The sequence below is a fragment of the Peromyscus maniculatus genome, chromosome 11 (assembly GCF_049852395.1).
Source record: "Peromyscus maniculatus bairdii isolate BWxNUB_F1_BW_parent chromosome 11, HU_Pman_BW_mat_3.1, whole genome shotgun sequence".
NCBI lineage: Eukaryota > Metazoa > Chordata > Mammalia > Rodentia > Cricetidae > Peromyscus > Peromyscus maniculatus.
The window spans coordinates 46,653,477-46,679,242 of NC_134862.1; the positions used below are offsets into that span (position 1 = coordinate 46,653,477).

A 25,766-nucleotide genomic window follows, 5' to 3' on the forward strand; every position below is an offset into this window, starting at 1 on the left:
AAAACTACCCACTGGCCCTTCTCTCCCCTGAACAAAATCTGCCTTCTCTCCTTCTGACATGGGAGGAAGTATAACTTGTCCTGTGCATGTGATCAAGGGGTCGTTTACAAAATTGCCTTATTATCCTATTATTTTCCAGGAGCTTTCTGTCCTGGAGTGGTAGGGGTGTAAGCAATCTGTCCCCTAAGTGTCTCACTTGATGGGCAATTTGCTGTGACATTAACAAGAAAACAACACATGTTTAAAGGTGACCATTCATCTTCCCAAATGAGACTTAAAAGTCACAACTTGAACAAAAAGAGAGAAGAAGTAGACTACGGGCTTTAGGCACGCCTTCTAGCCCAAGCCAGGAAGAAGCCATTTTGAGATGGTGGTGACAGGTAGGTGACAGCCAGTGGACAGACCACAAAACCTTCCCTGGAGCAATACTTCTCGAACTGCGGGTCATGAGTGATTAGTGGGTCATCAAATCAATTTAGTGGGTCATGACCAGAATAAAATGTAAAACAAAACATGAAATAATGAGGCTGAAGCAGAATAGAAAGTCCTAGAGTGAGTGTGGGAAATGTAGGTCACAGAATATCATATGAAACCTCGCTTTAGGGATGAATGTGTGTATGGGGTGTATGTGTGTGTGGGTGTGGGGTGATGTGTTGGGGGGGTGATATGTCCCAATGTATAATGTATTTCCTACTCTGTGTGTGTGTGTATGTGTGTGTGTGTGTGTGTGTGTGTGTGTGTGTGTGTGTGTGTAATGTGTTTAGTATACCATGTCCCAGTGTATAATGTATTTCCTACTCTGTGTGTGTGTGTGTGTGTGTGTGTGTGTGTGTGTGTGTGTGTGTGTGTGTGTGTGTGTGATGTGTGTTTGGTATACCATGTCCCAGTGTATAATGTATTTCCTACTGTGGGTCATTCTTTACAACTTTTGAAACGACATCCCTTGGAGGTGTCTCAGTGCCTGTTTCTATGGACTTGCTCTGGTTTTTTGACAAAGTAAATTTATGTTTAAGCAGAAAGGAAATTCTCTTCTCGCAGCTCTGCTTAAGCCATCCTGAAGTTACTGAAGCTCTACTTTCTGTTCCCTGAAAAACACTTAAGCTGACTGGGTCCAGGTTTTCTGCCCCCTGGGGGATCGCTCCATCCCTTCATAGGTACCCCGGTGTCTGTGCATTTTTACTTTCTCTTTTCAATGTTTCCTATGATGATGGCCTGCCAGGCACATTAAACAATAGCGTAAAGATGTCGACACCCGTCCCAAACCAAGACATTGCCATTTCAGGCACAGTTAAGCCCGTGCCATTGGAAGGAATCACACTCCAGAATTTAGCTGCAAGGGAAAGGCATTTGAAAAATGACTACTTTCCCAGCATTCTTGAAGTCTAACCTGTGGCGAAACCCCATTCACTCACTAACATTTTCTTTTGCGGATACACGTAATCATTATTCCGTTGTTGATTTTTAAAACATACATCTCGCTGGCTGTCTTCGTAAAAGAAATTTGTTGTTCTTATTGTTTTGTGTTGAGACATGGTCTCATTCTGTAACCAGGCTGGCCTAGAACTCACTGCAAGCCTGTCTTAACCTTCTGAGTGTTGGGATAACAAGCATGCTTCGACACCAGGTTGGTTTTGTTTTATTTTTTAAGATTTATTTATTTATTATGCATATAGTGTTCTGCCTGCATATTTGCCTGTCCTGAGGGCCAGAGGAGGGCACCAGATCTCATTACACGTGGTTGTGAGCCACCATGTGGTTGCTGGGAATTGAACTCAGGACCTCTGGAAGAACAGCCAGTTATCTTAATCCCTGAGCTCCTGTTTTGGTTTTTTTTTTTTAAGGAATTACATACAAGAATTATATGCAAAAATATTAGAAACTTTAGGAAGGATTATCTTTATATCTCATTCAACTTTATAGTCATCTCATACAACTAACTTGCTACGTGGTTATGGGTGTTGCTCTGACTATTCATTACAATGCAATCGTACCATCCTGTAATACTTGATTGACACTGTTTCCCAGTGACATATTAAGAATGTAAGACTGAGCCAGGTGGTCGTGGTGCACGCCTTTAATCCCAGCACTAGGGAGTCGGATCTCTGTGAGTTCAAGGCCAGCCTGGTCTCCAAAGCAGTTCTAGGAAAGGCGCAAAGCTACACAGAGTATCCCTGTCTCAAAAAGCCAAAAAAAAAAAAAAAAAAGAATGTTAAGACTGAACATAGGATTGTTATATAAAGACTGAGCCTCCCATCAAACAGCTATAAAATTGTACAGAACAGACCCCCATACTGTGCCTTCAGTGTCAGACCTGCAACGATCAGCGCCTTTCACATACATTTCTTTCCTTACAGAACCACCTCAACACAAGCACCATCATATCTCCAGCCCTGGCCCATCGCGCATGCACGGTTTTACAGGTGAGAGCAGCAAAGCCTGGAAACGCCGATCCCTGCCTGCGACAGACACAGCTCTAAACCCAGAAGACGTCATTCAGCCCAGGTCCACCGCACCGCTCCCTGGGTGATGTACATCACTTCACCTCCCAGTTGCAGCCAAAACCACTTTGATTTTTAAGTAGCTCATCTGTCCTCTTAGGGACATGGCTATGAATATAAAAGCACCCAGGAAAGTAGGCTGCTTGGGTTTTGCTTTTTAAATAAAGGATGCTCTATCATAAAGTGGTTCTCTACACTACTTACTCTGAAAGCACCTGGTCTTATCACGTAGCCCGATGCTTTCTGTTTGCTCTCTGCAGCCTGGTCACCACCTTCAGCCACCTTCTCTGTGCAGCAATAAAGGGCAGGATGCAGCGTCACTGCACGCTGGTGGCATTTTATTAACCTCTTTATAGATCTAGTCAGGTAATTTTCTCCCCACACACATACCTGCTGGTGCTTTAAGAAGACGTCCATGAAAAACAGTATTTTCCCTGAGCACGTGGCTTTTTGATTCCCCATCCCTCTGTCGGGCACAGCGCATTTGAATGATAAGCCTTGCCTAAAAGTCTGCTTCACGCTAGGTTATCAGATGCCTAGTCACCTCTCCCACCATGACAGCAAAAGCCCAATGTTGATTTTTATAAAGAAACGGCCTTAGAAATCAAAGTTAGGATTTGCTTAAATCGGGAATGGAACGATCAGTTAGAAAATGTGGCTTGGTCAGCACTCAGATTCCGAACTCCTGAATAACTTTCCTGCATTAATTCAGTTTTAAGTTCCAGGAAATAAGATAATTATGTAGTTAAACATAGATCCTTATGCAAACAAGTGCTGTGTTTACAACTTACCAATCCATTTACTAAAACCACAGACATATGAGAGGAACCCCATAGACAGGCGCGCGCCATTGGCTGACTCCCCATGCAATAGCAGTCCGTATCCTACTGGAATCCGCTCTGAAAACAATGGTTTTACTACCCCCGTGTCAGGGCAAACAAATAGTAAATGCCTACTCGACTACTAACCAGTGGCATCATTTGCACTTTGCAGGACCTGAACAGTTAAATATTGGCATTTGTTCCCCTTTGAAAAGAAACCTTCAAGATGATAGCATTATTATATTATTTGTGACTTGGTCACTTTAAAAAAAAAACACAGTCGCTGTTTGATGTTGCATTCTTGGGGAAACAAACCATCTGAGTTAAGAGCAATGGATACATTCTGCTACATGGAAACAAAACAGTACTTAGGGTCATGTTAGACACCATCTCCCAGTTAGGAACTACACAGAGCGAAAGCCCTATTAAGTCAAGCTATACCCACCCTGCAGGTCGCAAACCTCTTTCTTCTCTAAGTCATATAAACAAAAGGAAAACCTACTCTAAGCGCCAAGAACATAAGTAACAAGTCAGGAACCTAGTCAGATCTCTGTTGAGAGGAGGCTAGGTCACGAGATGGCATACCTTCAGGTCTCTGAAGAAGACGCTACTCCTGGCCCACTCAACAATGGAGAAGAGGGTCTGGTCCGCCATTTTGCACATGAGCCCAAATGTGTTCAGCTTGTCATGCTTGCCTCGGCTTGCCTGCTCCTGCTGTAAGTAAGCTGAGATTTTCACTTGAATTTGAGTCTCATCTGGCTCACACTTCAAAAGTTCCAGTATCAGGTGCGGGATGCTGGCTGGGGAGCTTATCTGGTAACCATCCATGTAGGAGTAGCCCATCATTGACTCAGGCGAGCTGGTGTAGGGATCTGGATACTCAGACTTGATGGCCCGGCTAGGAAAGTGACCATATGGTTGGTAACCTTGCAGGCTGCCATGAGGTGGCATTGTCATGCTAATGGGGGAGGTGACAAAGGGACTCCTGTCATAGTCTGTGGGAGGCAAGGCAGCATGGTTCAGAGGTAGGCCTTTGGAGGCGGAATGGATGTTCTGAATAGCAGAGGAGATGGTCAGGTCCGAGGGCATCACTTGCATCACCTGAGTCATGGCTTCCAGCTTAAGTCCATTGGCTCGAATGAGGGCTTTCTTCTGCTGCTTTAGGGCCCTGTCTCTCTTGTACATGGGCCCAAACTTATTTCTGCCTCCTCGCATGCGGTCCGCTCTCACGGCTGTTGATAGAGGAGGAAGGAAGGGTGTACAAGAGGGGAGTTCGTTAGTAGCACTCTGCAAGATCTCTAGGCATCCCAAAATATTGATAGTCACAGGAGGAAGTGTGTGTGTGTGTGTGTGTGTGTGTGTGTATGTGTGTGTGACTTCATTGTGAGAGCCCACAGATATTCCATGCAAAAGAAATGTCTTCCTTATGAATTCTTTCCTTCAAGTGGGCTTTGTTATCAAAAACATATTTGGAGTACCCAAGAAAGTATCAGCCCTTCGCCGACTAAAAAGTTTCACAACAGATATTTCAGATTCGTGGGGGGAGGGTTCCTTTCTGGCTGAGTCAGTTTCTGGTACACCAGCTATGTCACGGTTTCTCAGGGAAATGAAAATTGTATGCCTGCTGCCTCTAGGCATTCCAAAATATTGATAGTCACAGGAGGAAGTGAAGTGTGTGTGTATGTATGTGTGTGTGTGTGTGTGTGTGTGTCTGTCTACAATTTTTCTGTCTGTCTGCAATTTTTCTTTTCTTCCTTCCTTCCTTTCTTTAAAGAAAAAGAGAATCAACTCATTTCTGGATTAAGTACTTTTTCTCCCAACGTCTTCCTCATTCCGGATGAGTTTTGGATACTTTTGTTACAAAGGTTATTTAGGCTCTTCTTGGAAAACCCACTCCCCTGGACTTGAGCACACATGAGAAAACCACCAGCCATGCTTTGAATTGAAGTGGGATTGGATATAATTAAAACAAAGTCCAAAGACTCTGCTGTGCCATAGCGGTGTGGAGGTGGAGCCATGCCTCATCCATTAGTTAGCAGAGCTCTCCAAGTCCACCAACTGTGGTAATTAGACAGAACCCAGCAACCTCTGACAGCTTGGGACATGTTGAGATTGCTGGAGGTCAAGTTGTTGAGCTTTTTAATCTTAGGATTAGTATTCACATTAAAAATTTATTGTGAGTTCTAAGTATCCATAGTTCTATACTGGATCATAACAGTTTTCCATTTAGATAAACTTATCAAATATTCTATTGTTCTATTGACTACTGTTGAAGTATAAGTGTGGTGATGGGCAACTCACACACAATTAGCACAGTGAAATGTTGAGGTTAAAAACACACAATCTCTTTTCTTTCATTAAGAATCAAGTGACATTGTGTAGAGTCACATCACTTAAGTTTCAGCATTTCATCATCTGCTCTTGCCTTGTCCTTAGCATTTGCCACTATTTGGCAACTAAAGGGACCAATGATAGATTTAATAAGCATCAATTATTTCCTTTCTCAATCTCCTCCTAAAAGTAGTCCCTATGCTAACCAAAGTGGCTGCTTCTAGTTGAACAAATTTGTTAGCAATTTGACAGATTTACCCCCAAACACAACTCATTAAATTTTTTTCGGCACATCTACCCAAGAATGAGTTCTACATCACAGAAAACCTCCAAATAAAAGTAGCGTGTGTCTCCTTGACCGAATGGAGTACATTCTAGCACATTGCTGGGTCCCCCACCATGCTGTGTTATTTGCAGTCTGTTTAATCTGTGGAAGGCCAGCAGGTCAAAGGCTGGAAAATAGCAGCGCGCCATAACAGTCATGAAGTACAAATTATTTACAGCAGTCACATATTAACTTCACCGGCTGCCAAGCGGAATGCCGCAGCTCTCTTTCAACAGTTTGGTGGGACTTTTTAAGGACCATTCTCCCAGGCTCATCAACCCAGTGCTCCTGATTTGAGTTCATTGCTGTGCATGTGCTTTGCTTTCTGGTTGTTGAATTTTATAGATTCAGTCATTACCTTTTTCTTTAAAAAAAAAAAAAAAAAAAAGATGTCTACTTTGATGCTTTTAAAAACTGAAAGTCTGTGCAAGAAATTCCTTTTCACAATGAAAAACTAACTTTTCTCAAGAACCGTGAAACGAATAACAACTATAGCAAGCACACTAATTTTCTTTAAAAAAAAAAATTACTAGCGCGTCTTGATTTAAAAAATTAAGGGTTATTTCATTTTGTTTTTCACATTCTATACAGATTAATTGCATTTGTTCTCAGTAGAGTTGCTACAGTCTTGCTGACCATTTCCATATCAAATGTATCATATTCCAAACTAAAAAGGAGAGCAGGACAATTTTCATATCCCCTTATTTCCCCTAGTAGATGGTACCGTGTTTAAATGACAGGTTATTCTACAGACAAAACATGAAAGTATTGTCCATCATCGTCAACAGTGTTAAAGGGCTAAAAAAAGACCGTCCCATGCTACACGCAGTGCTTTAAAGTCCATGTCCCAGGAGACTTCATTGGCAGCCTTACCTTCTAGCTTCATTCCAACACTTAGACATTTTTGGAACCGACAGTAAGGACAACGTTTTCTCTGTGTTTTGTCAATTTGGCAGTTCTGGTTTTCTATACATGTGTACCTTTTATTGTTTTGGACTGTTCGCTTAAAAAAACCCTACAAGACAGAGAAAACAGTGAGGCATGTTACAGTCTAACCTGTTTCCTCTATTGTTTCTCTCTGAGGAAATCACACAGTAAATGCTTTCATCGTGCCACTGAACCCTTCCTTATGTGGTCCTGTGGTTTATTCACATTTCAGTAAGACCAGCCTCCGCAACACTGCCAGGCCTCAGGGAAGACTTTTCTGGCCTCGGAGTTATACTCCTGAAGAATTACATCAATTTCATACCATTTCGTTCCGAGAGTCAGAAAAAAAACAAAAAACACTCTATATTGACCAATGATTTTTTTTTTAAAATCTGGTTTCCTATGAACATTAATGTTCCAAACAGAGGTAAGCCATAGAGCCCTACATTGTTTTTGGGGAGTCTCGTGCAATTTCAGTCACAAACCATTGTAAAATGCCTGTGTTAGAAGTGAATAGCAAAATACCTCAGATCTTTCACAAATGTCAACACTCGACAGTTAAAAGGAAAAGAACTTCAAGAGCAAAATGGGGAAATGCTCCTAATGCCACTGGAACCCATTCAAGGGTGGGAACTGTGTTTTAAAAATTCAGCTAACAGGAAAGATACGCGTTCACACGCAGGGACACGTGCACAACCCACAACACTCACGCCTGCCTTCCACTCAAGGAGCCTAGTGGGAAGTAAAGTGTGTGGCTTTCATAGTCACCTCTGCTAAGATGGCACCCTATTCTGAGGGACCGCACACAGAAGCAATCTTATTTTGCTGTGGAAAATGGAGGCGGGTTTCCTGGCAATGGTTTAAATAAATGCAGGGAAGTTTTCTACTTTACAGAATGTGGGGGGGGGGGATAAAGAAAATTGAATTTATGGGGACCATAAAAAAAATGACACAAACCCTTAAGGTCTTGAAAAGATTAGTAATAAAGAATATTGACCATACTCAAATTCCCTGCATTTAAATAAGTCACATGATACACTTAACAAAATTGTTCAATTAGAAAACTACAATCTGGTTTCTTGGTACCTTGATATAAATTCCAAAAGAAAAAAAATGTTTAAATTATTTTTGGAATCTATCAGGATAAAATCATGCAGCTGGGAATTCAGATCTTCATGTACTCTGTATTAAAGAAAATGTTCCAACATGCAACCCAGATGACCCTCAAGTTAAAATGTTCTTGGGATATACTTTGTCACGTTTCCTTTCAAGAAGGATGATATATATATATATATATATATATATATATATATATATATATATATATATTCAAGCAAAATCAATATTTAGGACTGTTAGAAATGAAGCCCTCCTACAGATACATCCCTGCACCAACAATAAACTCTTTTCAAGCCATGAGACTGGCTGAGTTTTCTAAAGAGCATAGGTATCTTTGCCTTTTGAACTGCATCAGACATATTTTAAGTTACTAGTCTCCCAATGACACTTTCCCTCTCATTTTTTAGTGGAAAAAAGAAAGCAGCTTAAGTTTAGCTTTGAAGGGTAATTCAACGGTTCGTTTTTTGGTCTGACCATTCTATTTTTTAGGGAGCACTGAGAGAGCAAACCTTGCAGCTTTCACAGGTAAGGAGACCATAATGGTACCCGGATACTTTATCGCCACACACAGGACATAGCTCTTCGAGATCTTCATCATAGGAGTAATTCACCATTTTAAATTGAGACACTGAAACAAAAAGAGAAATGTGCACACGTGCCCCATTAATTTCCAATGTAGGTTTTGAAGCTGAATAAAAGGCATTTTGGTGGTTGGTGCCCAAATATCACCAGGTAAAATACAAAATAATAATTACCCAACTGGTATCGGAGAAAACTAGTTTTACGTAATGAAAGGAAAACATCTTTGGGCATCAGTGAACATGTACTTCATATTTTTAAATTTAAAAGTAATTCCAACTTTTTTGGTTAACATTTTAAACTGACCACTGCTCAACAAAAGCCAACGGATCAGAATAGAAACATGAACCATATAAAGTAACAACCTAAAATTTCTTTTAAACCTCTAACTTTCCAAAATGTCACCTTTGCCTAAGGGGAGCAAGATCAGGCTGTAAAGTGACTGGCACACTATTGAAGTGGCTCGCTTTCAGTCCACCACACTGTGAGGCTAGCAACACTAATTTACACACGCTACTTGGAGAGCAATGAGGCTTCCTTCAGAAACCTGCTTCTCAGAAGCAACCCCCCCACCCCACCCCTTAACAACAGCCTGTGGCTCCCAGACTGGGTTCAAGTCTGTTAGATTAATCAAAACATTCAGTTCCGTATTGACTGTAGTTCTGTTCTGGCCACTTTCATCTCCTCACGTTTGAAAATGTCCTGTGAAAATAAAAACAAGGAAGAGGAGAGGACACCCGGAAGGGGGACCGAAACAGACGGGAGAAAAGACACACACAGAGGGCTGAGCAGAATTCTAGAGCTTTGGAATGGGCTTCACAAGCTTCCCATAAGCATTGCAAAGTATAAACACGTCCGGAGACTGCCCGGTTGAACAGAAATCAGAGACTGGCATCCTGGCTCACTGTGGGGAACACTATGGCTCGGGACTAACCCGCAAACGCCTTAGTCTTAACTGTGCACGTGAACGTCAGTGGCCAGCAGACCCCCAAGGAACTATCAGACGAGACTGTAAACTCACTTCGGTCAAGCCCCCACCCCTACTCCCAAGTGGCTGGCAAGCGGAGCAGGGGTGGCCCGACCTCCAGGCAAGGGGGCAGGTCTGTACAACCAGCCACCGCCCCTGCTCCCCACACCCTCTTTAAACCCTACGTGCACCCGGCCGGCTCTGGGGCCCCTTGCTCAACTCTCCTCTCCCCAAAGGCGCACAAACTCCAAAGAGAGTTTGCTTTAAGTTAATCAGTGGCATTGCAAGGGGCGGGGCGGGGGAGGGGTACCCACAGCCTGGCAGAGGTGTCCTCAGATTTGTTTACTAAAAAGGCAATGGAGAAATACCTCCTACCCCATAGCCAAATCACTATGCCTCTTTATCACCAGGTAATAGCCTTATTCTTTTAAAATAAAGTTAGGGTTTTTTTTCCCCCTGAGTCAAGATGGAGTATCTCTTCCCCCACCGCAGAGAGGTAGGCTGTAGCTTCTACTGACCCGGGAGTAAGCAACAGTTTGCAAAGATCTCGGGAAGGGGCACCAACAAAGGCGGTCCCTAGACTCAAGAACTTAGAAGTAAGGGATGCTGAGTGCGCCTCTCTCCAGCCGAGCCATCCTGAATTCCAGCTCTCCATGCGAGGCAGCGCCACTCTAGGGAACCAGGAGCTGAGGGCAAGCTGTGGGTTGGGGATGTTTGTTTATGAGGCTCTGAAAACTCATGACTTCTCTTTGCAGGTACAATTCTGAGCTGAGGGGGACCTGTGCTTTATTAAATGTATGTTCTCCTCTGTCTCCCAACAAAGTAAACTGTAACTTCACATTTAAGAGTATCGGGTTGACAACCACTTATACCCTCTGTGCCCATCTGGGAGACGCCACATGGAAAAGACCGAGGCCCTTCTTCTGCGAAATACAGGGTCTGAGTAGGAAGAGGTGCATCTGGGAGTACAGGGAGTCGTTTTGTTTTTGTTTGTTACCCACAGGGACACCCCCCGGGGGGGGGACCTGAATTAAGAGTTGAACCAAATCCACCCTGGCGAAGAAATGCCCGGGAGCCTGAAAAAAGGAGAGGGAACAATCGGGTCTTGTGAAGCTAGGTCCTCAGAGAAATCCGCTGAAGTTGGATGCCCCACGCTGCCTGAGAATCCAGTAACGGATTCTTTCTGGGTTCCCGCACTGTCAAAGTATGGGTGAGCTACCGGGTGAGTGAACCTACCCGCGCCGCCGGTGTGCTCAGCTCAGGCTGCAAACCACCGCTGAAGCCGCACCAGGCTTTTCCCACGCTGCTTTCGAACCCAGGGCCAAGCAACCTATGACCAGATCTGCTAGCCTCCCAGCACAAAGGAAAGCTAATGTCTTGGCTTGGCGGCTGGAGGCACGAAGGGCCCTCTCAACTTAAAAAATAAAAAAAAAGCTACCAAGGCATCTCTCTCCAGTCTTCCGTACACCCCGTATTTCGCTCCATTGCGCTGCTTTTCCCGCGTCTGGGACCGACCGGCTACCCCAAATGTCTGCTTCAGGGCAGGAAGTAGCAAAAACTGGGTCCTCCTGCCGGGAGGAAATTTAGCAGGGCTGGAGGCCAGAGCGCAGGAAACAGGCCTGGGGCACTTCTCAGAAATCCCAGGTGCACCTCTTTGGGGCAGCGAGGCTCTCTTAGCAGCCGACACATAAACTTAGTCTGAGGACTTCGGCCAAAGAACTTCTACAGCCCTACCCAGGGGCTTGGAGAGACCCCAAGATCGCCCAGGGTAACTGGGCCACCCACGTGCCTGCCACCCCTTTTCTCTGTGCGGCAAGACAGCCTTAGATTTCCCAGGCAGAGCGCGAGCGCGGGGCACGCAGCCTACCCGGCACTGCAGAGTGCAGCAGCCCTGGGCACGGCTCTCAACGCCTCTCTCTCTCTGACCGTTTCAAGTTCGCTCAAAAGGGCGGCAGGAAGCTTTGGGGATCACAAGCCCGCTGACCTGAACATCCTGAACTCTGGTAGGGGCGAAGATGGAAGAACTTTTCCTAGCATTGTTCCCACCCTGGCCCGTAGCGAAGAATAAAGTTCTGAAGAGTTTGGAGTGAAGAAAATACAGCAAATGAGATTTGATCTTTTTTTCTGGTATCAATCAAAAGCAGGGTCACCAATGGGAGATCTATAATCACAGCTCGGGGACAGACAGGGCAGTGAGCTAACCCTGAGCACCCCAACCCCGCATTCAGCACTATCCTGACCCGGAATGGAGTTGAGGTGCTTTTTAAATTATGCCAGCGGTTTTGGAGTTGCCCAAATCCTAGCCGACTGCTGGGTCGGGCTAGGCTTCTGGGGTCCTCATATGATTCTAACACCAACTAACTGCCTTCCTGTGATCTTCTCCTGTATATACTTGGCTTTCCTAGTAGTCTTTTCCCTCTACACGGGAGCACTAAATTGCGCGACAGTTCGAACAACCTAGAGCCGGGATGACCATTCCTCAGGAAGATTATTCCATGGTACCCTTAGCCTTAAGATGCCCCAGCTCCAGTGGGCTCTGAGCTCGAAGTCTCTCTACTTAATTAGAAGTGGCCAATTAGACATTGATGAGAAAGCACCGTCCGCCTAGTTCAAGTGCCATTAACTTTTATGCTCGCTCCTAAGGAGGCCGAGGCCCGTGCACTGCCCGGCAGCTTGTAGCAGGCTGAGAATTGCCAGCCAGGCTGCTCTGGTGTCCATGCCGCAGAGGCTGAAGCCCGCAGGGTTAGCCCGAGGCTGGAAAAGCCAGGAGCGGGAGCGCTGCACCGCAATCCCTTACCTTGCATGTTTTCCGGCATCTGCCCCTGTTCCCCATGCGATCGGGCCAGTCCTGGGGCTTCCGTCTCCACTTTGGGCAGCATGACAAGGCGGCTGCGGGCGGGAATGGGGAGTCGGTGTCGGTCCGGAAGCCCAGCACCTGGACACGGGCAGCACAGATTCAACTCCGGCGGAAAGAGAGAAGGGGTGACCAGCGTGCCCGCTCACCCACCCACTCGCCGGAGCTGCCGGGCAGGACTTCGGAGCCCTGTCCGCTCCCGCAGCTTCAGAGCTGTCCCTGAGCCGCGCGCGGGAGATCCCCGCTACCAAGCCACACTAAGAAGACCGCGTCCTGCCTGCTGGGGTTCCGCTCCGCAGAGGCGGAGGCAGCGACCGCCGGGGCGCTGCTGCCCGGGACAGCGATCTGTGCGCGCCGCGCTCCGGAGGGCAGCAGAGGCGGCCGCCAGCTGCTACTACTGCAGCGGCTGAACGGCTCCAGGACTCCTTCCCCTCCCTGCACCCGCCCTCTGGCTCAGGATCGGCAGGGGTCTCTCTCTCTCTTTCTCTCGCCTCACTTCTCTTCCCTCCTCTAACTGTCCTCTCCTCTCCCCTCCGCCCCTTCCCCCCTATCTCCTTCAGCTCCCTCTCTCGTGCTATCACAAGTGTGGACTTCAGAAGTTCCAACCTCCCACTACTCTCGGGTGAGAGCAACCCTTCCTGGCCCCGAGGGTGACAGTGCCGGGAGGAAAGGGGAAGACCAGCTGGAGAAGGGAGGTAAGGGGAATGCGGGGGTGGGTGTTGAGGGGGGGGGCGGGTGAGAGGTGAAGACAGTGAATGGGGACCCAGGTTCCGGACTCAGGTTGGACACTAGCCGCTAGCCAATAAGGAAGCGCTGGCCTGGGTGCCTGCCCCAACCTCTTCACCCCGCCTTAATCTACTCCCACTCCACCCTGGCCTGGGGCGGGAGAAGTGGGTGGGGGATGTAAATGCAACTCCGTTTCTCAGCTATGGAGAAGCGACCTGTGTCTGAGCTGAGCGGCCAAGGATCTGAAGGCTGAGAGGCCATTTCCAAGGGCCGAGGGAAGGCAAGGAGAAGGGCTGGGATGTTTAAGTGTAGGTGGTCCTTGCGTTGAGTGTGGGGAAGAGGAGACCCGAGAGGAGTGATGTGACCACTTAAAACACCTAGAAGAATCAAAGGATGTTCGATTCATAAGTGGAGGGTAGCCGGCCCCGCTATTAAGGAAGGACCCTGCACGCAGAAATCTGAGAGGCACACCATGGGTGGCTGGGCCCTAAAGAACCCAAGGGCTGAGGCTCACTTTAGGGACAACTGAAGTCACTGCGATTTCTCTCACTTGCATGGAATTTAAGTAAATGACAGACACTCCTGGTTCCCCACGCTGCTCTCGGGCCCAGCTCCCGCTTAGGAAAAACACTTCTCTTGGGTCCCAAGATTATCTTGGTGACTTTCTGGCTGCAGTGAGAGCTGTGTTTCCACGCAGGATGGAGAGATCAACCCCTGCTTTAGAGTCCCTTTGGTGGGGCGGATCCACAGACGCCCCGAGGCTCAGCATTTTACAAAGAAGTTTTAAAGAACCATCTGTTACACAAGCTCTTAGGCCACCAGTCCAGCCACATCTTCAAAGTTTTCAGATCTCATCCCAACAAGATGAAAAACATTCTCCCCAGCCTCCTACATGCATGCAAAAAGCTCCATACCCAGGGTCTGCCGTGCAACTGGGTAATTATCAGAGTCCACCCACAAGGGGGTGAATTTGAATCTCAAAAGATCTGGATTTCTATTTAAATGGCATAGAGATCACATAAACTGCCCAGTCTAGTATTTAATGAATATAAAATTATTCCAATCATTGCTCACACTTCTCTATGAAGTGGGCTATCCACTGATGGCTAGCAATTCAATTATGTTCACTCTCCAAACTGATCTATCTTTTTGCTTTAAAACATTATATATATATATATATATATATATATTCAGAATCCAAATGATTTAATTTTCAGTTTCCATAGCATCTTTAGGGGTCTTAGAAAACCAATGTGGCCTAAGCAAGTCCCTTCTAGCCACAACAATTGAAGGGGCCTCCAATTAGCTTGTATGGGGGAGTGGGCTGAATTTGCCTATATTAGTGATCATTAAGCTCAAGTTTTCCCGTTAGTATCAAGTCACAATGTCAATACATTTTCAGTATTGCCCGTTATTTAAGACATCACTTTGAATTACAAACACATATTCTTACATAGTTCAGAAAGGGAGCAAATCTCCATGTTCAAGTCATTACTCACAGCCTGCTTTACTTTGGAGTTCAGGCAAACTTAAGAAATCAGTTTTATTTCCAAGCTTTAAAAACAGCCTCCACTCACTGCAATTCTAAGAGTTCATAGTGGCCTTCATTCTTGATCTTCCTACCCACCAGCCAAGAAAGGATGCTGGACTCCAGCTTCTTAGTCTGCACCTTGGTGGCACCAGAGGAGGCTCCCAGAGGTGAAGGAAACCGAAATAATCTCTGGCAGGCCCTTGTGATTTTATTGTGGGGAAAAAAAGACCTAGCCAGAACCAGAACCAGAGGCTGCCCCACGAGGTGAACTTTGTGAGTAAGCTGGTAGCACCAGCTTCTGCCCAGTTAGTGGTTTCCCTATCCAGCTCCATTTGTCCTCCCAACACTCCTTCGAAGACAGAGTGATGGGTTCTAAAGGTCAAATGGGACTTTCATATCTTCCCACAGATAGACAGATAGTCCAAGAAAAAGCCTCACAAATGAGGGAGGTGGTCAAGATGGGGAGTAGGTGTGCAAGACAACGTTGAAAAGAATCGGCCTCTGACAGTTCAGCAGGGCCTGTCTCTGGCTTTCCCTTAGGTTGGAGAATCTAGTCTCGCTGATCCTCTGTCTAGCAGTCAGCTGAAGGGGTTCCAAAGGGAAACTGCCTTCTTGCCAGAGGTAGTAAGCACCTCCACACCTTTAATCCCAGCGCTAGGCAGAGGCAGGAGGATCTCTGTGAGTTCAGAGCCCAGCCTGGTCTATGGTCTCCTATAGTTAGTACAGGTCAGCCAGAGCTACATAATGAGACCTTGTCACAAACACAGGCACTCACACAGGACACTTTTCCTACTAACAAAAGGAACTCCGACGTCCACCACCACCTAGGTATAAGGAGTTACCTAGGATCAGCCTTATTTCAGATTTCCAGGGTCTTAAAACACCTCCGGGGAGGGGGTATTCAGGGTGAGAAATCTACAGGAGCTGGGTTGTGTTGGAAATTCAAGGGCACACTCACGTTTTTCCCTGGAGTTGCTCCTCAAGTTTGGGGGAGTGGCCGAGTCTCACGCTGAAGGAGGGGTGAGGGAATCAGGCTCTCCTGCTCATTCCAAGTGCACCCTCCCAATGCCCTCTACACTAGCCAGCACACACGCTGGGTCCTTCACTCTGCAATTCCGTTGGGTCGAGACCCCACTGAAGCAGGGGACCAGCGTGTTCCGTGACCTTGGCCGCGTTGAGGTGTCTCCAAGAATGTTCTCTCTACCCTAGAGCTGTACGAGGAGGCGGAGCTCAGGCGGTCTACCTTCCGCTACCTGGGATAGTTCTAGATTCTTATGGCCTCAGAATGCTTATGAGACTCATGGGCGAGCCAGGCAGTAGTGGCGCTCACCTTTAATCCCATCACTCGGGAGGCGGATCTGAGTTCGAGCCTGGTCTACAGAGTGAGTTCTAGGATTGGCTCTAAAGCTACACAGAGAAACCCTGTCTCGAAAAGCCAGAGAGGGGAGGGTGGGGGTGGGAATGAATGGCTGGGGAAGAGTAGTAGTTGGGATGAAGGGTGATACATCAAGACCTATGTGATCTAAATGCCGATGCCAAAAACGATCATCACGGTCCCCAGAATGCATCCAGCATGACCTAGGACGCACATCCCAGCCTCCGCGGGAGCTATCTTTTATCAAAAGCCACTCAGCCTCTTTATAGAAGCTCATGTAGGAAGGAATTCAACTCGGCCTTTCTTCTGGCGGAGACTTAAAGACAAGTTCCCCGTAGCTACTACCATGAACATGCCGAATTTCTCTGACACTCCCGGGTCAACTTCTAGCAAACTTCTCCTTCCTCACCCCTCCCCCGCTCCTCCTCCTTTCCAGCAAGGGTAGTCTCCCGGGCTCGCCCTTCCCGGCTTTGACTTTGTCTTCAAGTGTTGATTGACGGTTGCAATTACAAAGGATGATAGCTCGGGGAGGCTCCCGCAGCCTTGATGAGCCCGAGAAGCGCAGGCCTGGCATATTTTATCCAGCCTCGGCGTTCCGGGGCCGTGCGCGCCCCATTCACCCAGCTGGCTGGAGCTGAGGAGGTCTCGCACTCCCCACCCACGAGGATGCAAGCGCGGCTTCTCCTCCGGTCTTCTCCCTTCCCGAGGTCGCGCGCCGCTCGGTGGAGCGCGCACGAACAGCCTGCCCTTGACCTGACCTAAGTGCCCGTCCGCCCGGCGCGCCTAACCCACTCCCGCTGAAAAAAAAAAAACCAAACAAACTCAACATTTTCAGGACCAATTCAAATTTCCTGAGCCTTACAATCAGAGCAGCAGACACCGCTTTCCCGCGCACCTGGGCAGATGAATCTTGGAACGACCCGCCCAACTTAGCAACAAACTTGCAAAACTTTATCCTGGTAAACAAAAGTCGAAAGCTTCCTCCTCTGTTCCCACTTTCCTCTCTCTCATTTTTTTTTTTTTTTTTTTTGGTGTTTTAAAAAGAAACCAGCAAAGTTACCTTTCTTGTCCTATGTATCTAGGTGTCATCTACTTCTCAGGCAGGGGAAGAATCCTAGGGTTTTTTTTGTGTGTGTATGTTTTTAAAGTCTTCTCCACCTGGCTGCGACAGTCCAAGGAAAAAGAGAAACGAATTTATCAGCTCCTGAGGCTCGAGCTTCCTTATTTTCTTCACTCCTCCCACTTGAAAAGCCCACCCGAAGCTGCAAAAGTCAGTTGAGCAAATACTGCATTTTGCCTGGGGGCTCTGGGGAGTGAGCTCCCAGACCCGACGCCCTTACCCGGAGCGCTTTGTTTTAAAAAGAACTGCGCTGCTGCGGTTCGGCACAGCTGAAGGCTATGGAGCACCTTACCGTGTGTCGAAGCTTTGCAAAGCACCAACTCGACGTGAGTCGCCTTTTCCTCCTTTAAAAAACATTTTTAAAACTCCCTTTCGGTTGCGTGTGTCCAATAAGCGCTACAGGCCCGCTGCGGGGGTGGACATTTCCCCCGCCCAGGGGCAGGCAGATAGTCCCCCACACCCCACCCCACACACATACCCCGACTTTGTGCAAATCCGCTGATTCACAATCCCTTGCGAGAGTGTCCTAATAAATACCCCCTCCCGGGGCTTTACAGCTTGGAAAATAACAAACCCAAACAAATTTTAGAATAATCCCCACTCCCGACCTCCACCCTTGACACCCTCCCATGCCCGCCCTGAAAGAAAGGAGGGGCTTTTGGAGATTTTTGACCTCCGTTTTGGGAATTTAAGGCTCTTTATATTTAAAATGACGTCACTGGGAACTTTCTTCAACGGGAGGGTCAAGCGCGCCCCTCCTTGGGAGAGCTGGTCTCCAAAGCTTTGGGTTGGGAAAATGATCTGGGCTAGGAGGACCAGACCAAACAACACTTGGCGTGGACAGGACAAGGACAGTCCGCAAGCCAGCCGGCCAAGAGGTAAACTAGGCAACACCTGACATCTCTTTCCTCATAAACCCTCCCTTCCTCGACCTGGATATAGAATTTGTCTTTTAGGGTATGGTGGCTCAGCTGCCATTCAGCTGTGTCCGACTTCAGTGGGAGGTTCTTGAGCCAAGCAGGAACTTCTTAGTTGGAGTCCTCCTGGTAAATGACAAGTCCTTTCTCAAATGAGACCCTACCTTGAGACTACCTGACTCCAGACACAACAGCGGTTGATTGACGTATGGGAGATACAGAGAAGCACAATTTATAAAAAGGCAGAGTGAAAAACCAAGGCTTATGGCTTACACGTTGTGTGGTCACCCTTGAGCATGGGGCACCCAAGGAAGGAGGGATAGTTTTAGAGGTGAAATGTTTACCGAGGCTTCCCTGTTGAGGGGGCTTGGGGTGAGGGTGAGGGGGTTGGTAGAGGGATGGCCCAGTATTTAAGAATGTTATAGCTTTGCTGGGCGGTGGTGGTGCACGCCTTTAATCCCTGCACTCCAGAGGCAGAGACAGGCGGATCTCTGTCTCAGTAAGTTCGAGGCCAGCCTGGGCTACAGAGTGAGCTCCAGGAAAGGCACAAAGCTACACAGAGAAACTCTGTCTCAAAAGAAAAAAAAAAAAAAAAAAAAAAGAACACTAGCTGCTTTCCCAGCACACCCAGGTTTGATTCCCAGCACCCACAAGGGCAGCTCACAGCCATTTGTAACTCTAGTCCCAGGGCATCAGAGGCCCTCCTTTGGCACCAGGCACACAGGCAAAGCACTCATATAAACAAAAAAATTTTAAAGCCTGCACAATTCAAAGGGTGTCAATACGCCTCTACCCAGGAGACGATTTGTGTGTGTGTGTGTGTGTGTGTGTGTGTGTGTGTGTGACCAGATGATGATGGGATGGACCTGTGCATCTTAGTTGATACATCACCTTCCTAACAATGTGCAGTCCTCAGAATCGCAAAAGAAAGACTAGGAGTATAAGGGCCAGGTGTGGCTAGCCAGTAGTCCTGAATTTAGGAGTCCGAAGAACAAGAATTGCCTGGAGTTTGAGGCTAGCATTCACTACAAACTGAGAACCTGTCTCAAAATCCACAGAAATAGAGGTGGAAAGAGTGGACAAGACTTGAGACAAAATCAGTAATGTCTTTTCCAAAGTTTCTTAGCTGGGTGTGGTGCACGAGACTTTGATCCCAGACAGCACTTGGGAGGCAGAGGCAGGCAGATCTCTGTGAGTTCGAGGCCAGCCCGGTCCACAGCCTGAGTTCCACTGGGGACAGCCTAGGCTATTACACAGAAAACCCCTGTCTTGAAAAGAAAAGAAGAAGAACTAGCTAGCAGGGGGTGGTTCTATTTGACCCTATGGAGGTCCTCTGAGGGGATGATCTTGAGCTGTCAGGGAAAAGACACTGTTCAGATCCTGAGCAAGGAATCCGGCATTTCTGCCCACAGGAGTGCCAAGTGGGTTTGTCAATGGTGTTTAAAAACTCAAACTGTTTAACTGTTACTATGCCTCTCCCCACCCTCCAGAGGTAAACAATACAGATCTTTTTCTAAACACAGTTACTCAAGTGGCACCCCATCTTCCTCATACTGACTCTGTAACTAGCATAGACAACTGTGAATTTCCTTAGCTTATTAGGCATGCAGTGACAGGGTCCACTGCCACAATGAGCCATACAGTAACCCAAGGCCAGGACCACCAATAGTTCCTTCTCCTCTCCCTTACATCACCTTTACCCCCTCCCCCCCTAGAGGTTATTGCCAATTTCTTCCTCATTCCACCCCCTTTGAATTCTACAAGGATCCAAATCTGATTTCCATTACAGAATTGAAAGGAATATAAAGAGCCATTTACCAGTGTCTTTTGGAAAAGTCTGGCCAACTTCAAGTCATAGTCCCTGAATCGCAGAGGGAGCAGATTTGAGACACGTTGCAGGGGTTCTATTTACAACCCACTCTGCTGACATCCAATGAGCTTTTGTTAAGCAAGCAAACTTTCTGCGTCTATAATTTAATTAGAATTAAATGGGCTTTACAAAGTAAACTTTACAAATGAATGGAGAGCAGCATGCCGTGGACTTATAACTGTCTCTTTCCCCTAACTTCTCCCAAGCTTGTCTTTCCATAAGGAGTTGGAATCAAAAGGGAGTCACCTTCTAGGACAACTAAAAATAGATCCTCTGCGGGAGCAGTACCTGCTAAATTGTCCATCCTGTAGGGCTTGACACCATCCTCATTGATCATAGCATTATTCCCAGACAACATCGCTTACCAGACAGCTGAAGTTATTTGTAGTTTAAAACTTAGATATCTTTGCTTATCAATCAAAACATAACCAAAAGAATACTTAAAAAAAAAAAAGACATAACATTGATCAGTTTGTCTGCTGAATTTCAGATTATCTGGATTTCCTGGGCACAGTCTCTGAAGCTAATGTTGCTCATACTCACCCCCCCCCACCACACACACACACACACACACACACACACACACACACACACACACACACCATGCAAGAAAAGGACCCTGTCTCCCAGCTCCTGAATTCCCTTAAGGCCAAAAGAATCTCAGAGAAGCTTCCCTTTCCACAGGGTGAAGATCAGTGGAGTGTCAGACAGAGAAATAGGTCCCTGTGGGGTGGGGGTGGCAGGTATGAAGCAAAGGTGTCAGTTCCTGTGGCTGTCTCTAGCTCAGCTCAAGTTCAAGACTGAATTCAAGATAACTTCAGCCCGTGGGCCAGGTAAAGGGTCAAATAAAGGAATAAAGCATGACCAAGCCTCAGCTGGTTTCTCCATGAGTCTTTTTTTTTTTTTTTTTTCTTCCTGGGCTTGTGTTTCAAGCCTCCAAGGCTTACACCAACTAAATTGAGGTTGGGGTTGGAAACCCCAACGAGTCTCTGCCTGAAGCTTGCCATCTCAAAACTACCCAGGCACCCGACTCTGTAGCTGCCCGAGGGTGGGGTGGGCGTTCATCTCAGTAGGCCTGCCCTGGGCAGTGAAAAAGATTCATGAAAGGGTCACCCCTCCTTCAGGAATGGGCTCAACCTCTTCAAGTTCCTGGTCTGAAGACGCCTCACCGGCCCTTTGGACAGCTCCATCCTGCCAGGACTCCTAGAGTAATCCTTGGTAATTAGATGCGAATCTGGGTGCCTGTAGCTGCTGAGATGTGGCCCATGGGAACACCCTCCAAGCCACCCAGGGGGCTGTGATACCAGAAGTATGCCTAGATGGCTGCAATGATGGTGCAGACAAAGTCTCTCCCCGACCCCCACCTCTCTCTCCTCCCTCCCTCCTTTCCTCCTTCCTTCTCCCCCCATCCCCCACGCCGCCCAACTCCTCTGGGAAAACTTAATGACATTTGTCATGTTTGTTGTATCTGGCGACCTGAAGGGCCGAGGCAAGCCTGGGGTTTGGGTGTAAGCTGGTCCAGGACGGACGAGGCTTCTCCGGTACTGTTCTGGGGGGCTAAGACCCAGCAGCCCCTCGGAGGTCTGACCACCACCAACCAGTTCTGCTTCCATCGCGCCACAGTCCCAGCACAGCCTTTGAGACGTTACTGCTGGTGCGGTGGGTGAAAACAGCTCCTGTTCGACTGCGGTCTGCACTCTGCCGGCTGCCTTGCCCTTTTTAATCAGCCCTATGGGCTAGGGACCCTGCGGGGGTACCGCGTGTGTGGTCCCACAGCCCGCCTTCCCTGTCCTGGGCAGCAGCCCTGTGCGGTCAAAGCCCCGGTAGCCTTAAGCGGGTGCGAGCCTCGGGCGCGCGCCGTCTGGCCCCCGAGTCCGCACACCCGCTGCGGTTCCCCGTGCGCGCGAGTGCACAGTTTGCGGTGGCCTCAAAGCTTGCAAAGCTCTGGTGCCCAGCTTCCCTGCCCTCTGAAGAGCCACATGCTCTCTCTGGCACTCACTTGCCAGTGTTTTCTTTTTCGTTAAGTACAGAACGTTTCTTGGTGAACATTTCCTCAATAGATACTTCGGGGCGTAGCTGGACCATAAAAAAAAAAAAAAAAAAAAAGCAATCACTGCCGTAGGTGGATTAAACCGGAACCCCAGTGATCCAGTCCCAACCTACTCCTGGGACGCGTTCTCCAGCAGTCATGGTCACTAAAGATTGCTTCCCTTGTCTTTAGTTTAGGATTAACTGAACATAATCTCTGCAGCAAAATTACCAACTTTGGGACTCTACATTGGTGAGAGAGAGAGAGAGAGAGAGAGAGAGAGAGAGAGAGAGAGAGAGAGAGAGAGAGAGAGAGAGAGAGAGAGAGAGAGAGAGAGAGAGTGTGTGTGTGTGTGTGTTCCAGCACTGTGGTCAGAGACAGGAGGATCACCACAGGGCAGGTTCCTGGACAACAGCCAAGGCTACTTAACATAACCTTGTGTCCAACAACAACAACAACAAAAACAAAACAAAACATCAATCATCCTCCAAACAACAAAACCCAAGATGCTTCACTTAATTAGGTGTGTAGCTCAGTGATAGAGTACTTGTCTAGAAAGTACCCAAACTCCAGATTCCACTTGTGGGGAGGATATGTGCTTATTTCTGTGATAAAAGGAAGTTACATTCATGATGCCTCCCCACCTGGAATCTTTTAATGATAGTCTGGCTTTGTTTCTCTTGAATGATGGATTTGGTAGGGGGATTTTTTTCTCTCTCTATAGTTTCACAGTGAATGAGATATCTCACTGTCCAGTACCTTAAAATGTCATAATACTGGGAAGCTTCCTGTTAGGCCATTTGGTTGATGGTCAATCAATGCAATTTGCTTGTTTCAAACTGTTCAAAATTTCATTCAGTGGGGTTGATTCAAAATGATCAGAAATTGTTAAGACTGAAGTAGAAGATTAAGAACTGTATTTTCTGCTGGCAGTGGTGGCAGGCGCATGCCTTTAATCCCAGCACTTGGGAGGCAGAAGCAGAAGGATCTCTTTGGGTTCAAGGCCAGCCTGGTCTACAATAGGAGTTTCAGGATAGCCAGAGCTATACAGAGTAACCCTGTCCAGAAAAATAAAAACAAACAAAATAAACCCTGTATTATCTGGCAGAGTTGACCTAATACAATGACATCCCCAAACACCGGACACAATAAATGATATTCATGTGTTGAAATACTCATTTGTTTTTTTGAACTTCAAGAAAGATAGATGTATGGTATAGGTGTGGGCTTATTGTGTGCTTTTAATAATTACCACAGGAAAAGAAGTGTGTTACAGCACAATCCACTAGGAGTAGCAGAAACAGGCAGATGATAGAGAGAGGCTTCCTACTTACCAATAGCTGTCAGTCCGTGCTTAAGAAAATCTTGAAAATCCCCAGTATCCGAACTAGCAGACATTCTTAGCGAAATTATTGGCAGTCCTTTGGCTTACAGCAGAAATCAGTGAGCATGAGAAAGATTGCAGCTTGTCACATTTTGTCATCCTGGGAAGGAAACCTCAGACTACAGTAACCCTCATTCCCTTAGTGAAAGTTAAGAAAAAGGGGGGAAAAATCCAGAATTCAGAAAGGTGCAAGCCTGTGTTCCCCTGGACTCTGTACTTTTTCCAGCATTAGTGACCCGCTGTAAACCATGTCTCCAGTTTCATGATGGGTTCTAATCAGAAGAAAGGAAGCCTTCAATAGGCTTTGACTGGTCACATGACCCTGTGCAGGTTGATAAGAGGACCCTGTTATAAAGTGACAGCAAGAGAGATAAGAACTCTTGGCAGATAATGGCAAAGAAATGATTAACTCAGAAAAGGAGGGGTTCTCTGCAGCCCAGAGAGTGGAAAGTTGTAAATCCGAGGGGTCAGGAGATCGTACTTAGTGGCTAAAACTCCCAAACTACCTTAAATCCACTAACTCAACCAGATTGTGACATGCTCCTTTGATGTCACTGCTTCTCGGCACAGAGGACAACAGACAGCTCTTCTGACCTCTGCAAATACATTTGAGATGATAACATTGGCTGACATCAGTTCCTTCCATGATGACTGCAGATATGATTGACACTTTGAAACTCCACAGGTAGCACTTCCAAGCTCATGGCCATTTACTTAGGATCTGATCAATTGCCTTAAAAAAAAATCCTGTCTCTTCATCAGATGAGGGATTAACTAGCTTGTTTGTATACTGGTGGTTGGGCTGAAAGGGTACTTTCCTTACCCCTGTAAAGTAAAACTTACACTGGAGATAAAATTTGGGCAAATTGATAAATACATAATGCATTTTCAGAAATAGTTCTGTAGTTATGAATATGTATGTGTTTTGGGGAGGCCAGCTTTGTGGGGGGGGGGACCCTATGTGCATATGTATAAGAAGCCCAGGAAACAACCTTGGGTATTGTTGCGTAGGTAACGTCCACTTATTTTGTTTTGTTTTAAGACAAGGTCTCCCTGATTGGCCTGCAACTTACTATGAAGACAGGCTGGCCTCAAACCCACAGAGGGGCACCTATGCATGCCTCCAGAACGCTGACATCAAAGGAGTGGACCACCATGCCTGGCTGTAAGCTTCCTTTGTGAAAGAGAAGTAGACATGTTAAAAAATAAAAATGGTTCTGGTTTTTCCATTGCATCCAGTCAAATTTCAGTCATAAAAAATATGAGAGTTCCAGGACAACAAGAGCTGCAGAGTTGCACAGTGAGACTCTGTTTCAAACAAAACAAAACACCAAACAAGAAAGAAAAAAAAAAAAAAAAAAAAGTTTGGAGGGATGGTTCTCAACCTGTGGGTCTTGACCCCCTTGTGGTAGGATGTCAGACATCTTGTATATCAGATATTTACATTGTGGTTTATAATGGTAGCAAACTTACAATTATGAAGTAACAATGAAAATAATGTTATAACCTGGGGCAGTGGTGGCACATGCCTTTAATGTACTTGAGAGGCAGAGGCAGGAGGATCTTCGTGAGTTGGAGGTCTGCAAAGCCAGTGCCAGGACAGCCAGGACTGTTACACAGAGAAACTGTCTTGAAAAACAAAGACAAAAACAAAACAAAACAAACAAACAAACAAAAAACACCCCCCACCACCACCACCAAAAAAAAAAAAAAAAAAAGAAAGAAAAGAGTATTATGGCTGGGGGTCACCACGACATGAGGAACTTTATTAAAGGGTCGCAGCTTTAGGAAGATTGGGAACCACTGGGTTAGAGGTAAAGCAGTCTAGGGATGAGGCCCGTCCACATTACGATTTTCTCTTTCCCTCCTGTTACAAAATAGTCATTATGAGTTTCACCATCACTACTAGGGAGCCAAATGGAGGGAAAAGAGAGAGGGATGGGCCTTTGCAAGGACACTCCCTCAAAGTGACGTACAAACGTGGACTTGTGTCTGAAAAGGCAGAGCATAGACACACACCAGACATTTAGTTACAATACAGCCAGCCAGGCAGAGGAGCCCGTACTTCAATTTTTTTATAATAGAGCATTTTTAAAGTTATTTAGTTTTATGTGTAGAAATGTTTTGCCTGAAAAAAAAAATGTATGTGTCTGGTGCCCAAGGAAGTTAGAAGAGGGCTTTGGATCCCCTGCAACAAGAGTTACAGATGGTGATGGTTGTGAGGCACCATGTGGGTGCTAGGAATCGAACCTGGGCCCTCCAGAAGAACAGCCAGTGCTTTTAACTGCTGAGCCATCTCTCCAGCCCCGAGAGCACACATTTAAAAAAAAAAATCTCGTGATGTCGATTCTTGTCAGTTGTTTGCTGTTATTCCTTTGAACAATCAAATATGG

At 46.6% G+C, this 25,766-nt stretch overlaps 1 protein-coding gene and 1 long non-coding RNA gene across 7 annotated transcripts in view; one reads left to right on the plus strand and one right to left on the minus strand.

The window, feature by feature from the left end:
- Nr5a2 (nuclear receptor subfamily 5 group A member 2) overlaps nucleotides 1-23,651 on the minus strand; it is a 138,359-nt gene extending 114,708 nt beyond the window's left edge. Inside the window, exons 1-6 of one of the 6 annotated variants that reach the window (XM_076547508.1) lie at nucleotides 23,324-23,650; nucleotides 17,114-17,211; nucleotides 12,365-12,502; nucleotides 8,531-8,649; nucleotides 6,849-6,990; nucleotides 3,905-4,551 (exon numbers count right to left, since the gene is read on the minus strand). In XM_076547508.1, the coding sequence (XP_076403623.1) occupies nucleotides 3,905-4,551; nucleotides 6,849-6,990; nucleotides 8,531-8,649; nucleotides 12,365-12,446 (990 nt within the window). In that variant the 5' untranslated portion in view covers nucleotides 12,447-12,502; nucleotides 17,114-17,211; nucleotides 23,324-23,650. Of the gene's footprint in view, nucleotides 1-3,904; nucleotides 4,552-6,848; nucleotides 6,991-8,530; nucleotides 8,650-12,364; nucleotides 12,503-17,113; nucleotides 17,216-19,908; nucleotides 20,392-23,323 lie in introns of those variants that run through there. The other 5 variants (XM_042258242.2, XM_042258243.2, XM_042258244.2 and 2 more) reach the window with 5 other exon arrangements.
- A 70-nt stretch (nucleotides 23,652-23,721) lies between these two features.
- On the plus strand, nucleotides 23,722-24,607 carry LOC121821142 (uncharacterized). Its single transcript, XR_006061827.2, has 2 exons — nucleotides 23,722-24,058; nucleotides 24,416-24,607. It is a non-coding gene; the product is annotated as an uncharacterized LOC121821142 (long non-coding RNA).
- The last annotated feature ends 1,159 nt before the right edge of the window (nucleotides 24,608-25,766 follow it).